The following is a 15,711-nucleotide window of genomic DNA, read 5'->3' on the forward strand; positions in this document are numbered from 1 at the left end:
GCTTCTCCTCCTCCTCCTCCCCGCCGTCCCTCCCTCCCGCTCCGGCCGCCGCTGTCACGATGAGGCGGAGGAGGCGGCGGCCCGGCCCGGCCGCTCCTGTGTCGCTGCTGCCCGTGGCGTAGCGGGCCCGCCCGGAGGAGGCCGCGGCGGCCCAGCCCGCCCAGCCCAGCCCAGCCCGGCCCGGCCCCGCCATGGCCCAGCCGGGCCCCAGCGCTCCGGCCGACGGTACGGAGAGGCCTGCGCAGCACCGAGCTGGCCTGCGAGCCGCGCCGGCCGCGGGGCGGGGGCGGCGGCCTGGCCCGGGAGGGAGGGAGGGAGCCGGGAGCGCCCTGGGAAGGCCTGGCTGGGGAGGAGCAGCGCAGGTGGTTTGGGGGCTGTGAATGTGGGGCGAGGGCGGCGCCCGCAGCGCGGGGGGATGGATGCTGGGGAAGGGCAGCGCAGCCCCGGTGTGCGGGCTAAGAGGCCTCCCCGCCCTGCTAGGGAGAGGTGTCCGGGTGGGGATGAGACTGAGCCGGCCCGGGGTTGGGGCTGAGCCGGGATGGGACTGACCCGGCCCGAGGGATGGAACTGACCTGGCTTAGGGATGGGACTGACCCGGCTGGGAAACGGGACTGATCGGGCCCGAGGGATGGGACTGACCCGGCTGGGGAACGGGACTGATCGGGCCCGAGGGATGGGACTGACCCGGCTGGGGAACGGGACTGATCGGGCCCGAGGGATGGGATTGATCGGGCTCGGGGAACGGGACTGACCTGGCCCCGGGGATGGGACTGATCGGCCCCGGGGATGGAGCTGACCCGGCCCGGGGGGGTTTGGCCGCCGCAGGTGATGGTGGGGCGTGTTCGGGAGGGCACCTGGGCAGGCTCAGGGGGTGCTCGGTGTGGACAGGTCGTTGCTGTGCTGGGGAGGACAAAGGAAATGACATGTCTTCTCTCGAGGTGGTGTATCTACCTGTGCAGAAGGGAGCTAAGCTTTCCACCAAGGCTTTTGTTGTGAGAAGGTTATTTCTTGCGGGTTCAGGAGGAGTTTTAGATGTTTTTTTGGCGTGGAATAGGTTCCAGAACTGTGTGCACATCAAAAAAGCCTGTAGGTATTGCTTAGCTGGGCAGGTGGGATGGAAGGTCTGGTGCTCAGTGTGTGGGATGTGTGGGAAGGGGTGGGGAAGAAAGAAATGGAAGTGGAGCCTGGTCATAATGTAGATAGAAGAGAACTGGAGAGATGTGCAGAATCCTGAAGGATTGGTGCTTCCACAGCCATGGGACTGGGCCAGACCTCTCCTCTTCTAGTTGAGTTTTCTTGGGAAAACACTCTGCTAGCAAAGGGCAGTGATGTATTCTTAATTATGCAAATCTAGAGAGTTATATGGGTGATTTTTTTTATTGTTGAGTTACATGAGAAAGCACTTATCCTTGGGGTTTCAGGATTTCAGGCTGCCTTTTAAAGGTTTTAATGATGAAGATGCTTCGATTGGGGTTTTTTTTCCTTTAAGGTCAGTGATTGCTTGCTCAGCCTTCCAGAGCACTGGGGGCAAGGTTGATTTTCTTGGTGGCAAAAGGTTGATTTTCTTGAGGGCAAAAGTTGAATTTTCTTGGGGGGCAAAAGTTGGATTTTCTTGGGGGGCAAGGTGGATTTTCTTGGGGGGCAAGGTGGATTTCCTCACTGTCAAGCTGCTAAGGTCAGTGTTGGTATGGATTGTTCTCTGTAGTTTTGGTGAATAACCATTGTTTATTGTTCTCCAGCCTGTTCTTCTGAGAGCTGCAGGACAACTTCCAACAAAATTTCTCCTTGGCTCCTGCAGACTGTCTGACCACAGATGTTCAGAGTACAAATGTTTGCTGCCTCTTGGCCAGGAAAGGTGATTGTGTCTTATTAGGAGATTGGGAGACCCAAGTTGGGTAGAATTTTTAAGGCAAAAAGGTGCAAGTCAGTTTAGTAACAGGTTGAAGAAGTCTGGCTTGTAGGAGGTATGGATTGCTGTCCTTCTCCTGCTGTAGGGAGATGAGGATGCTGTAAATAAGGCACATGGAGGGGGAACAGGCTGCAAGTTGGGTGGGTTCTGAAACAGGTTACTGTATTTTACACTAAAGAATTAGAGCTCCTAAAATGGCTCCTTTCCCCATCCTCCTTTGGCAGTAATAGGACCAGTTTGGGGCTTTTTTATCCACTTTGATTACTGTCCTGTTGTTCTCATCTGTGTTGGTTTTATTTGGAAGTAACTTGCCAAAACTCTGCCTTGAAACTCCATTTAATGTGGAGAAAATTGAAGAAATGAATTATTTAATATTTTTAGTTGTCTGCATTGCATTTATTGTTTAAAGGAGTGGTGTAACCTCTGATTTAAGATTACATGTGACACAATAGAACTGGATTAGTATGTTCCCCTAAGGAAAAATAATGGCTTTTTATAATTACTTATATTGATTATGAATACCTTATGCATTCTTTACTCATGCAAGGCACATCAACTATGATTTGTTTTGTGGAAAGCAAGTATAAAAGAACTCCTGTTTCTCCTGGAGTAGAAATATCACATATGGAACAACATGAGAGGAATATAATATAGAGTCTGTCTTCTATTCTAAAGTCAATACTGAAAGGAAAATGGGCCCAAGAATAGGGGAAGGAATAGTGCAAAGAAACAGGAAAAGAATACACGTCATGTGCTACTCTGGGGTTGAACTTTGGATTAGTATAGACCTTAATAACCCTCTAATCCGTTGTGTGGGGTAACAGTTTCTATATGATAAGAACCACAGAGAGGCCAAGTGCAGAGTCCTGTGAACTGTGGGCTCATGAGGTTGAGCTGTGTTGCAAGTAGGTGTGTTTACTGACCCTTTTAGGGGGCTTTAGGGGGAGATTTAATTTATATGTGTTGTCTAGATTGCTTGACCAGAGCACTAATGGCTTATTTTTCAAAATATTTTTTATTTTAAATGTCATACTCAAAATTCAAACCTCTGGGATTAGTTTGGATCTGGGTGCTTGCAATCTCTGAAAATAAGGTTACCAAACAACATGGTTTGGCATGGCTTTCCCCAGTCAGAATGTTCAGGCTTTAGTAAAATATCTGAAAAATGCTTCACTGAAGGAACTGCAGTAACATAAAACACAGTATTGAAGAATTATTCAATACTAAAGTGAATTAGAATGATATGGCAATTATTCAACTCTTGCTGCACTAAACTTAAACCATTAGTACAATCAGACTGGTAATTAGCATATCCATTGATATTGCTCAGTGGCAAACTGTTAATGGCAGAGTCTGTCAGATATTTGAGTAAGAATTTGCAGAAAGAATTGATCCAGTATTGGACCAACTTGTTCTTCCCCCTGTGCTCAGGCCATGGAAGTGGAGTCTGTGCTGGGAGGCTGTGCCAGCTCTCTGTGGAGAGAACTGCTTGGCTGGATTTAGAAGGTTGGAGGACATTGTCATATTGATTTGGTGCCACCAGCAGCACCAGGAGCCGCAGTGTGTCCCTGTGTCCCTAATCCAGGCTCCCAGAAGGGGCTGGGTCCTGCTGTCCCTGTGCCTCTCACGCCCCGGGGGCTGAGCTGGGGTTGGGAACAGCCATTCACTTAGTAAAGAAGTACCAAACCCGGATGTTTTTATGTTTTCTGTTACTTTCCTTGTAAGTGTATCACTTGTAAATGACTTTAAGTATCTAGAAATGCTGTTACTCATCTCCAGACGGGCTGTGGTTGGGAGGGACTGGCTGTGAGGGCTGTTCAGCTCTGCTGTGGTGATGTAACTGTCAGATGTCAGACTCTTCTCTCTTGGGGAGTAACTTTCAAGAGGCCCAGAATTTCTTCCTTCACTTTCATTTTGCTTGGTCCTTGTTTATTATTATTTAATAGTTATATGGCAAAAATATATTTCATTAAAACCTACAAACATTCACAGTCTTTTTCAGGCTGTATTTTTCCACGTCAGTTCCGTACATAAATCTGGAATTTGGTTTCAAAAGCAAAATAGACACTTTGAACATACGAGTTCCCACCTGTTACAATTTTTAAGGAAGTTTTGATCCACTCAGCAGGTCAGTTTGCTTTGGAGTGGAAATAATACTCATTCAGGGTCTTTAACTCAAGTCCCAAACCTCTCTTTTTAGTTTTGAAAAATACCATGACCTGATCTTTATCATCACCTGTGGATTTGCCTGAAGGCACAATGAATATACTTTAACCTGTGGACTGACTCTGTTGCATTTAGAACAGTGGAAAATATAAATTCTGTGCCTATTTTTGTTGCTTCTTGGCCATTTCACCATTGCCACAGAGAAGATGAACTTAGTGTTTTCTTCCCTCCCTGGCCTGATGCCTCTGGATGCTCAGCTGCTTTCCCATAGCCCTGGGTGGGTGGAACTAGTTTGTCTGTGTTCCCTTGAAAGTGATTGAAGAAGGAATTTTGTTTAAAAACTTTTAAGAAGCTAAACCAAACAACGTCTGTCAGCGTGGGAGTGGTCCAAGTCCCATCGGCTTCATCATGGCTGGTGGTTGAATAAGAAACTTGCTGGCCTTTCACTCCAGGCACTTTATTAAAAATGCTTCTCAGATGTGCCCTTTTCTGTACTAAATTTAGGTATTTTAAGTACATACTTTTCTTTTAAAAAATACCAAATATGTAGCTTAAAAAAGAAAGGAAAAAGAAAAAGCTTGAGGATGAGGTTATGACTTTACTGTGAGTGAAGTCTCCCAAGATAAGAACTGGTAACACTGATAAGCAGCACTTCCCAACCAGGCTGCTCTGAAAGGCACTGAGTGTGTGTATTTCAGAGGAACTTCTCTCACACCAAACTCTGCTGCTTCTGAGTCATTCATAAGTTTTACTTTCAGAATTGGTTTTGGTGTCTGATTTAGTGGTGTCTGAGTACTGCCCTCTGCAAGTTATTCTATAAATAGGGTAAGCACTGTGGCATTTTCATCCTGGTATAGTCAGCTAAGCATGATGATGAATTATCTCTGGAGAAATTTAAGTCATTTGATATTTTTATATAAATTGACATGGGAAGAAAAGCAAATAATGTACCCTTGATTAATATTTCTGGGTCTTCCAGAAGGAAGAGCTTTGCTTCATAAAACTTCTGTCCTGTTGCTCTGTTACAGAGAGCCTTCAGAATGCAGAACTGCAGCATGACTGGGGATGGAATGAGGAATTGTGTTTATTTATTTATTTATTCCCATTCATGTCCTCTTCTGTCAGCCACAATTCCCCTTGGCATTCAGCTGACTTGTGGTGGTGCTTCTCTCCTTCCTGTCCCTGTCCTGTGCTTGTCTTCCCAGGCCTGACTCCTCCATATACAATGAAGAGGAAAAATAAGGCTTTTGAACCACCCTCTGTCATGTTTCCATCTCCCCTGGCAATTTCTGCTCCCACACAGCGAAGCAGCAGAAATGTGGCCTTGCTTGATCTTTGGGTTTGGGATTTTCCTCTCTGTCTGGTCAAACACTCAGTCATTTGACCTTGTCTTGGGCAACCACTGCTCTTCAGCAGGTCCTCTGGTCTCCTCAGAACCTTTGCAGCCTCTGTGGGTGTCCCATGTCCCTTGTCCTTGGTTTGGCTGCTCTGCAGGATCACACCCTCGTTCTCCATTTCCTCCATCCCTCCATTCTTCCTCTTCTGCAGAAAATCTCATGACTGGACAAACTTCCTCTGTGAAAAATGGCTTTTCTTTTCCAAACAACGTGGGCTCCCTGGCTATGTTGAGTATTACCTTGTTTGCTGGTTTTAAAATACATTTTTCTTTCTTTAAGGTCTCACCAGGTTCTCTTACTAAGAAAGGAAGATCTCCTTGGAATAAAGCAACTGCTCCTCTGCCTTTCACCCCTTCAGGTTCTGAGTGTTTTCACAGAACAGATTATAGAATTTTGAGGCAGTGAACTTTAATTATCTGTTTATCTAATTCTTTAATATGTTGCTATCTTTATTTATAAACCAAAGCAATTAAATGCCTCACAGGTTGCAAAAATTGCTTGTGGGAAGTTAACTTATGCCCCTTGGAAAGGTAGAAAATATGAGTGTTCCATCTTTTGGCTATTGAAGGGGTTCTGAAAGTTGGTATAAATAGAGAGCAAGGCAGGAAACACAGAGTGCTGTGATCTGCTGTGTGCAGTCAAGTGTCCTGTCTTGTCTTGTGTGTCTGGCAGTGTTAAAAACTGAAAAATAACTGAGATCTTGGAGAGACAAAAAAAAAGGCAGCCTGGTTTTCAGTTACTTAACAAGCAAAAAGCACCTTGCCTTACTGTGGTGAGTCACACCGAGAAGAAATTTAAATTCAGGTGGGATTTTTTTCTTTTATTAATATTTATCTCCTTGTTATATTTTGTGGTTTCTGAAAATGTCTTTTAGCAAAAATACAGTAACAAATAGAAGTTACACATGAGAAAATGGATCAGAATCAATAACTGGAAGACAATGGAAGCATTAACTGTGTGTGCTCCAGAGGGAAAGGCCTGGATGGAGGTGGGAGGGAGGGATTAGCTGGAGATCAAAGCAGAGCAGCTTTGTCGATTAAGGCAGAGTTCCCACACCAGTGACCTGCAGGGGCTGTGTGGTTTGTGCTGCATCTTTTGTCAATACATGTTTTTAGCAACAAGGTTTGAAATGCTGCTTAAATGGCAACAAAAGAGAGGAATATGCAAAACCAAAGGCAAACCAGCCCTTCACCTTTTTTGTCAGTGTTTCCATGTGTAACTGTTTACCCCCCAACTTGTGCCTTGGTGGGGTAACTGTATTTTCATGGGTGATCACCATCGTAACAGAAATGGTTTGTTTTCATCTCTGCTTCATCAGTGCAAAAGGAGGAGGCAACACCATCGTTGGTTGCTTTAAAAAAAAGCCAAAGCAGTAACTTGAAACAGTAACTTAGATACAACCACAGAGTAGAAAACAGTCCTGTTCAGTGTTATTGGTTCATCTACTCGGAAGAAACACAGAGGAGTGTTGGAAGTTATTGCTCAAGCAATAATTAATTTAACCAATAAATTTTCATGTCTGGTATCCTTTAGGGAAATTGTCTTTCCTGAGGCCTACTGGAGTTCATATTAGACTCCTATTGACTTCAGACACAAGAACTGGAACATTCATCTTAAGTTAACAGTAGCCTGTGCCAAAATCCCTCTGATATATTTTATCTGTGGTGTTACTTGGTTTATTCTGGTGAAGTACGAAGCATAAATTTGGCTCTGTTAGTTGAAGTCATCTGACAAGCTGGCATCTTTATGTCATATTTTAAATTTTCCTTTAAAGATTGGTTTCAAGTAAGGTTTTCTTAATTGCCAGCTCGCTATGTCTGTTTATATCTTCTTCCTTGTGCTCTGTGTGGAGATGTGTGTGAAATTAATGGGAGAGCAATTAGCCAAAGTCTGAATTCTGTGCTTGAGTGATGCTCCTAGCTGTGAAAATATCAGAGCTGTCTGTCTGGTCTTCACAGCTTCTGGCTGAGTTTTAGATGAAACTGGAGATAAAGATGCTAAATCTCTCAGTGGTGTGTTAACTCCTGATGTTCCAGAGGGTTCTGAGTGTTGCCTTGAGCTGCTGATCCAGCAGGAAGGGTTGTAGTGGCACATCACACATTACAGGGGGTAATTAACAGCAGTTTTGTACAAGCAAATTTGCTTTCAAGTAAGAGTAAATGTGAGCCCAGCCTTATTCTGGAATACAAATGTTTTCTGATGTATTTTTATCTCAGAGCTCTTGCTTTTGTACCAGTCTAAACCCATCTATACTGGAGACACCCTTTCTGTTGCATTTGTTCAAAACCTGAGTGTGTACAAACACTGGGGGGAAAAATCTGAGCTTTGGAATTTGCTTTCTGATATGGATTAAGTTTGTCAGCTTCCCCTGGAGGGTCTGAATGGTCATTTATCACTTAAAAATGTCAGTCATCAAGTCTTCAAAAGTAAGTTCTGCTGCATGACTGCACCATCCCAGCTGCCACAAGGGAGAGTGGGGGGCAGAAGGAAGGCCAGGCTGTTTCCTTTGGCTTGCACTCAGGTTATCCTGGTTATCAGGCTGTGCCCATGGGCTGTGGTTTCATGTTGCAGCTCAGCCAGTCTAGAAGGTTGCTGCTGAAAGGGCTGTTCCTGCTCCCTTCCTGCTCCCACAGTCCTGTTCCCATCATGTCCTTTGTGCCAGCTCTGCACAGTGGACCCATCTCTGAGCCCGCTCAGCTCAGACACCCAGCTGGGAACTACTCACTGCTGAATTAATTGCTTTAATTCATTTAGTGAAAGACCTTATGAGTATTAGAGCTGGTGTAAAGGAAGGGTGGAGGCCACACAGTAGTAATATGAGTGTCAAAGGATATAGTTCTCAGGTTTTTTCACAGTTTTGGTGCCCACATGGGCCCTTGGTTTATGCTCAGCCAAGTGATAAGTGTGGGCTGGTTTGGACCAGGTTTGACTGAAAGTTTGTTTGACTCAGTCCCCTCCCACCCCCCCAACTTTCTGCTGACCCTGTCCCTGCACAGCCCCAAAGGTCTCACAGCATGGTGGGGATAACAGGCACAGTGAGCTGGGAGTGCTGAGCTACCTTTTCCCATGGCCACCAGTACATAAACTGATTTATGATGATCATAACTGCAGGCTTAGGCAAGTCTTCCTGTGCTATGTTGCTTATACCCCTGGCATATTTGAAATGGTTCAAAAATTTGATGCTGGAGGAGGATTTTCTTCCTTTTTATCTGTTCAGGACTTCATTTAGGTGACAAGTGGTAGTGAAAAATATGAATATATAGAATCATGGCAGTGTTTTCTGTCAAGAAATAGATTAGAGAGGTTTGGGGGAGTGCTAGTCTGTTGCTCTCAGGGAGCCTATTAAATTGCTGTGGAAACCTTACTCCAAATGATAGGAACTCCATCCTGTTCCTTATCAAATAAAGATGTTAATCACCTTTTATTATTTGCCATACTATATTTATCATCACAGTGTCTCCATAAATACATCTGGCAACGATATTTTCCAGGCCATTTATTAAGATTTATATCCTTTAAGTGACTGCTCTAAGGCACCTTGTTTTCCTGCCTGCAGCCTGCTTTTCTAACAACTAACATTTTCAAATTACTATTCCTCCAAACTAAGCTGTTACCTGTTCCCTTCCCCAGTTTATTCTCCATCTACCAATTTGGGTGGCCAAATTATGTAGGAAGGGATAGAGAAACACAGTGGGGAAAGAAATCTGGTGTTAACTACCTTTTGTGGTGCTTGTTCACATCCATAACTTGGGTATGAATTGCTGCTTTTTCTGAAGCTTTTCTGGTACCTGTAAATCACAGTAGTGCTGCCTGGTAGCTGTGCCTGTGGGACTGAGTTTCCATGCTATTATTGATTATTTTAGCTTTAAAAAATGCCCTCAAAGATGCTGATTTGCTTTATCTGACAGTCCCCCCATACCTGTAACAATGATGTTAAGTACAGAAGCCATTGCCTATATAAATTTCACAAGCACTGACTCCTTTTTTTGCTTTCTCTGCCTCATTCTCCCTTAATTGAATGTTTCACTTTTGTTACCTTCCTTTGGATTTTTAAGTGTCATCATTAATTTGTTCTTTCTGCTCAGAAATTGGGATCAGAGTGCTTGGGGTGGTCTCAGAGCTACACCTCAATTCTTGTCCTGTAACAAACAGCATGAGATCTCAGACTAGTGGTAACTGGGGGAATTTTTGAATTAATGTGGTGGTTTTCTTTTATATATTAACTTCCTTCATCAAAGAGAACAATGCAGCAGGGTTGTTTTGTGTTGTGTTTTTACCTGAGAGTTGACTCATACTTTATTCCCACTTTTTTCTTAGAAGAGGACAGCCTTTAATAAATCTGTAGGTGAAGTGATAAACATATTCTAAGGAGTCACAGGGAGTTTTTCCCCTCCCACTGCAAATGAGTCAGCAATTAAAGTATCTTGAAAGAAAATCAGTCCTGAGTCTGTTGTCTGGGAGTGTTTAGGAAGTGTTTACATTTTAAGAGAACAGTTACATTAGTGGTGTTCAGGGTGACAGATTGTAAAGGGGTCTCCTGTGCAGTGAAGTGAATATCAGAACCTCTGCCTAAATATGTGTCAATCTGAAATACTCTTATTTCATCAGCAGATTTCTGATGGTTTATTAAGTCAGTATCCTCGAATTTTCTTTTTCTGGCAAGATACACTGAAAACCTCAGAGTCAAGTGTAATTGCCATGTGAAATAGTTTAATCCTGTTCTGGATTTTCTGGTTATATCACACAAATGCTGAGAGGTGGTAGTGTGGAAAAACTTGGCAGAAACATTGCTGTGTAAATATGGAGACTCATTCATGTTTTCAGTGCTGTTCTGGTCAGGGAGACTGAAGTGACTTGACATTTTTGGGGACTTGCTTTAAGCTGCTGTGGGAGGGGAATGGGGGTCTGTGCTGGGAACTGGGGGCTGGAGGAGCTGCTGTGTCTGCTGCAAACCCTTCTGGTGTTCAGCTCTGCAGGTGATGAGGTGGGACAGGCTGAGGGAGGACAGGGGGTGCTGGGTGTGGTGAATGGGGACGTGTGTGACAGCTCAGTTGTTCAAGCTGAGATGGCTGAAGGGAAGTTCTGGCCAGGTGGGGGTTGGTCTCTTCTCCCAGGCACTCAGCAATAGGACAAGGGGACACGATGGGCTCAAGCTCTGCCAGGGGAAATTGAAGCTGGAGAGCAGAAAAAAATTCTTTGCAGAGAGAGTGCTCAGGGATTGGAATGGGCTGCCCAGAGAGGGGGTGGATTCCCCATCCCTGGAGGTTTTTCAGCTGAGCTTGGCCGTGGCACTGAGTGCCATGATCTGGTAAAGGGACTGGAGTTGGACGAAGGGTTGGACTTGATGATCTCGGAGGTCTTTTCCAACCCAATCCATTCTATAATTCTATGAGATGCTCAGAAAGCTTTGCCAAGTGAATCAAGTGAGTGCAGGGAGTGAAGATCTGCCTGGGCTGCCCTTGAGCTGGCAGTGGTGTGATCCAGCACAAGCTGTGAACCATTTTGGAGAAATCAGCCCAATTTTGGGGTATTTCTCCCCTGAGTTCTGTGCTGCCATCACATTGTTTGCTCAAGCAGTGACTGCTCTGAGTAAATGCTCACAGCCTGGAGAGTAAATAACCTCCTTCATAAACCCAAGGAGACACTGAGCTTTTTCCTGCAGTGTTTTTTTTTTTTTTTTAAATTGATCCTCCTCTAAAGAGCAGTTATAAAAAAGAAAAATTATTCAAGGAAGGGGAACAAAATGCAAGCAGTGAGGGAGCAGGGAAAGTGCTGATGATCGTGATGAGAGTGGTAACTCTGTTCTCTCCATTTTGTGTCACTGTAGATGAATTCAAAGTTCACCAGACTGTAGCTTGCTGGTGACTTTTAAAATACTCTGATATGCATTCAAGCTTAGCAACCCTGCATTTCTGAGGAGGTTCACTGGTGGCAGCAGCAGGAAGCAGCCAAATGCTTTGCACAGGACTCCATCTATGGTGGTGTCCGGTGGATTTCTCCAGCACTGATTCATCCACTGCTGCCTGATTTAAATTATTCAGGGAACTGATGGAGCGCAAAGCACGGTTGAATTTCTTGGAAAAAGTGCTAACCAACAGTGTTTTCCTGAAGTTTTAGGAGGAATTGTTCTCCACACACACCAAACAGCAAAAATTAAGGAGAGTTAACACTGAGTGAAAACCCCTCATGCATCAAGTTGAGATTTCTGTGGAGAAAATTGTGTGCACAGAACTGAGAGGTCTGATGGCAGTGCTGGTTCAAAGGGAAGAGCCAGACACTGCTGGTAAGGGATGTAGGGAAAGTCATAGAATCATAGAATGGATTGGGTTGGAAAAGACCTCCGAGACCATCAAGTCCAACCCTTGGTCCAACTCCAGTCCCTTTACCAGATCATGGCACTCAGTGCCATGGCCAAGCTCACCTTAAAAACCTCCAGGGATGGGGAATCCACCCCCTCTCTGGGCAGCCCATTCCAATGCCTGAGCACTCTCTCTGCAAAGAATTTCTTTCTGCTCTCCAGCTTCAATTTCCCCTGGCAGAGCTTGAACCCATCGTGCCCCCTTGTCCTATTGCTGAGTGCCTGGGAGAAGAGACCAACCCCCACCTGGCCAGAACTTCCCTTCAGGCAGTTCCAGACAGTGCTGAGGTCACCTCTGAGCCTCCTCTTCTCCAGGCTAAACACCCCCAGCTCCCTCAGCCTCTCCCATATTCAGGCCATAATGATGGAGGGAGGGAACTGTCCTTAGGAAGAAATGATGCTTTTGGCAAAGGAAAGATGAATTGCTGGGAAAAAATTCCAGCTCACTTTTGTCAGCGTGGCCATACATGATTAAGTGCATTCCCGTGATACTTGATGTGACTGAGCACTGTTCCATTGCAGTCCAGTGTAAATAATGTTTAACTAAGCATAAATTTAAAACTAGACTTAAGTTACCCGAGTGTGTAGAGCAGGTGAGCAGCATTGCCTGTCCCATGGGTGGGCTTATCAAAGCTGGAATTCAGGTGTGGGATTCCCCTTTCCTGAGTGCAGGGCATTGAGGTTTGGCCCCCAGAGCAGCAACTGCCTGGTGTTGTGCCCAGCAAAGAGGACGAGGGTGGCAGTAACAAAGCAGGGAAGGAGTTAACATGTTGTGAGTGCTGTGAAGAGGGAGAAAAAGTGGGAAGCGGAAGTGGAAAAAAATGGGGAAGGAGAAACAGCTGTTGGCTTTTTTTCCATGCAGTAGTGCACAAAGATGTTTGCTGTATAAACATACTTTGGGGAAGATACTACTGTGTATGGCTGTTTACTGTGCAGGTTTAATTAGGCCAGTTAAAGGACCCATTTTATTCTTCCCTTTGTTCTTGTCCTCATCTTGTGGCTGCCCCATCCCTGGAAGTGTTCAAGGCTGGCTTGGATGGGGCTTGGAGCAACCTGGGGTAGTGGAAAGTGCCCCTGTCCATGGCAGGGGGTGGAATGAGATGGTCTTTAAACTCCTTTCCAGCCCAAACCATTCTGTGATTCCTGATTGTATATTACAAGAGAATCTTCCTATTTATTCAAACACCTCAAGTTCTTTAGATTTTAATTATTTTGAATGTGGTGGCTCTTCTTTTTCTTGAAAGTTCTTAGTGTAGGATGTCATGTAGTATTTAACATAAAAAAAGAAAGTAAAGAGTAGGAATAGGAATCACTGAGAATACAAGTTATAGTGGAAAGATGTGTTTGTCATTCAACTACCATGAAAAATAACATTACTTTCAGACTTTAATAGTATATCACAAACTTCCACTTGATGTTAATAGAATATTTGTAATGTGGCTGGATGTTTGTAGCCTCCAAGATGAATATTTTTAATCCTGCAGTCACTGATTTCCTGCAATAAGTAAGAAGACACTATAAAAGATGGGATGCAGCAAAGGCTCAGTTCTGCCCCGTGGGATCTGCAGATACACATGGCATTGAGTTGGGACTGCAGTTTGCCTGGGAATGTTTAGTTAACAGAGAACAAAGTGTGGCTGTCAAATAACCTTCAGCTGCAGAGCCCACCAGAAGTGGTTGGGTGAATGTAGCAGTGTCTGAAAACCCCAAATGGGGAACTGCCCAAGTGATTCTGCAGGAGGACTCGGAGATGGTGACACTGGGCAGCAACGGCCCTTCTGCCAGGGCAGAATCACCTCCCTTTCCCCCTTCTATGGCTGAGTTACCATCCTTGCAGGCAGTGGAAGACTCTGGAAGAGGAGCTGTGACAGGCTCAGCCCAGAGGGGTTTGTTGCCACTCTGAAAGCGAAGGTGGCGAGTGAGAAGTTGGGGGAAATGAAATGGGGAAAGTGTGTGGTGACCACTGAGCTCGAGCCATTTGTCCTGGTAAATAAATTCTTGATGCTTCCAAATGGAAGTAATTATTTTCTTCCTTTTTTTTTCCTGTTTTTCCTCAGTTTGCACTACTGCTGCTGCTCAGTATCTGTATGTCAGGGTAAATGCTTTTCCTTGAAAATAAAGCAACCCACATTCCCTAAGTCAGGAACTGCTTCTCTTCAACATGCTTATCCAAAGAACCATAATCTGTTCCTTTGCTTCTGAGAGCCTGGTGCAAGCAGCTGTATTGGAGTTATTGTAAGGGTTTGGGAGGTTAGTTGGGTTTTTTTTAATCAAACCCTCTTTGAATAAAATAAAGAAAAGCTTTTTGCAGTCTAAATACACATCCTGGTGGCAGACTTAGATTAAAAATTTATATGGTAACATAATTGTGGCTCCAGTGTGATGTCACAACAGAGGAAAATTAGTGCTCCTAGGAAATAAGCAGACTTATATTTTTATTTTTCCATACTTCTGTCTAGAGCAGTCATGACAGGAAAAGAAAAATAAAAAATGGCAGAAAGTTTATTGTACATGTAGGTTTTTTTCCTGATCTGTTTTCATATTTCAGCTGTGTAGGACTGAACTCTTGATGTCATGCTTGACACTTTAAATATCAACCAGAAAGATTTGTGGCATTAATTTTATAAATAGACCCAGTACTCAAAAATAGTCTCATTGATAATCAGCTTTGTCTGTCTTACTTCTGGAATGGTCTCTCCCTGTTTGTGTAACTGGAAACTCTGTCGTATGTAAAATTTAATCCTTTTTGGAGCTCATCTGTGGAACAGCATATAAATAACTGGTCAATAAGAAATGTGTGGTTTTTCCTGTGTTTTCCTAGAATTGGAATTTTGCTGTGTTAAGGGAGAGTTGTATCTTTTTCACTAGAGTTTCTGTGTTCATTCCTAGAGTTTCATGGTTCTCCTGTGAATTGATGACTCCACTCTGAGATGAATTTTGCTGCCCTTCTTTTGAGTTCTTTACCTGGTTAAACCACATGATAACATACACTGTGCTTTGCTGCAGTGTCAGGGAGATGGGGATTCCTGCATCTGACCTGGAGAGTGTCTATAAAATCTGTGTTGTTAGCTAGAAACAAAGCTAATAATTTAATTAGTGTGTATAATTCTGTCATCAGCAGTCTGATAATCTGTGGGGGGAGAAGTGCTATTTGCAGCTAATAAATTGTTGACCAAAGAGATTTCTTGTTTGTTTTTTAGTTGAGCATACCAATTTTAATTTCAATTTTTCCCAGTGCTATTTCAGGAGTTAAGAAACTGGGTCTTCAGGGTGTTTGTTTGTGTCTTGATGACTTAGGGCCCTAAATAGGAATTCAGGTCTCCCACAGTGCTGCTGTCAGAGGACACGGTGCGTTCCGTGCCTGGTGTGATGCACCAGGATCCCGTTTCACCGGGCAGGGCTCCCCCAGCAGTGCCACCTCTGGGGCTCTGTTTGCTCCACCCCTCGCTGGTGTTGTTAGACATTGAGAGCTGTGGGGACAGCGCCGGGCAGGCAGGGGATGCTGGCACTGCAAAACCTGTGTTTGCCTTTGAGGGGGTGTTAAGTTCATACCCGGTAATGGCAAAGTTTTGTTTCAGCTCAGTGACAGACCTGGGGTGAGCTGGACCGAAATTCAGAGTGAGAAGTGAGTGATAAGTGACAAAGGCCTAATTGGAAATCTCTGAATGAGTCCATTTACTGCCAGTGACTCCAGTGCCAGGTGGACTTTAACCTGTGCCATGTAGCCCATGGGTACCTGAGTCTGCCAGGCTGGATTTGGGATCCTGCTTTCATTTTGGGAGGTGTCTCTTATGGCTGTGGTACCAGTTACACCCCTGAAAGGAAAATGGTTTCTTTGTAAACCTGATCACTGAGCAGAAGGTGGCAGTTGTCAGGCTGTC

The 15,711-nt window shown here is 44.6% G+C and overlaps 1 protein-coding gene across 1 annotated transcript in view; it reads left to right on the plus strand.

Annotated features, from left to right (window-relative positions):
• Positions 1-15,711, plus strand: part of RABEP1 (rabaptin, RAB GTPase binding effector protein 1) — a 47,920-nt gene continuing 32,209 nt past the window's right edge. Inside the window, exon 1 of the mRNA XM_071575335.1 lies at positions 1-225. Within this exon, the coding sequence (XP_071431436.1) occupies positions 192-225 (34 nt within the window). The 5' untranslated portion in view covers positions 1-191. The remainder of the gene's footprint in view (positions 226-15,711) is intronic.

The sequence above is a fragment of the Pithys albifrons genome, chromosome 21 (assembly GCF_047495875.1).
Source record: "Pithys albifrons albifrons isolate INPA30051 chromosome 21, PitAlb_v1, whole genome shotgun sequence".
Lineage (NCBI taxonomy): Eukaryota > Metazoa > Chordata > Aves > Passeriformes > Thamnophilidae > Pithys > Pithys albifrons.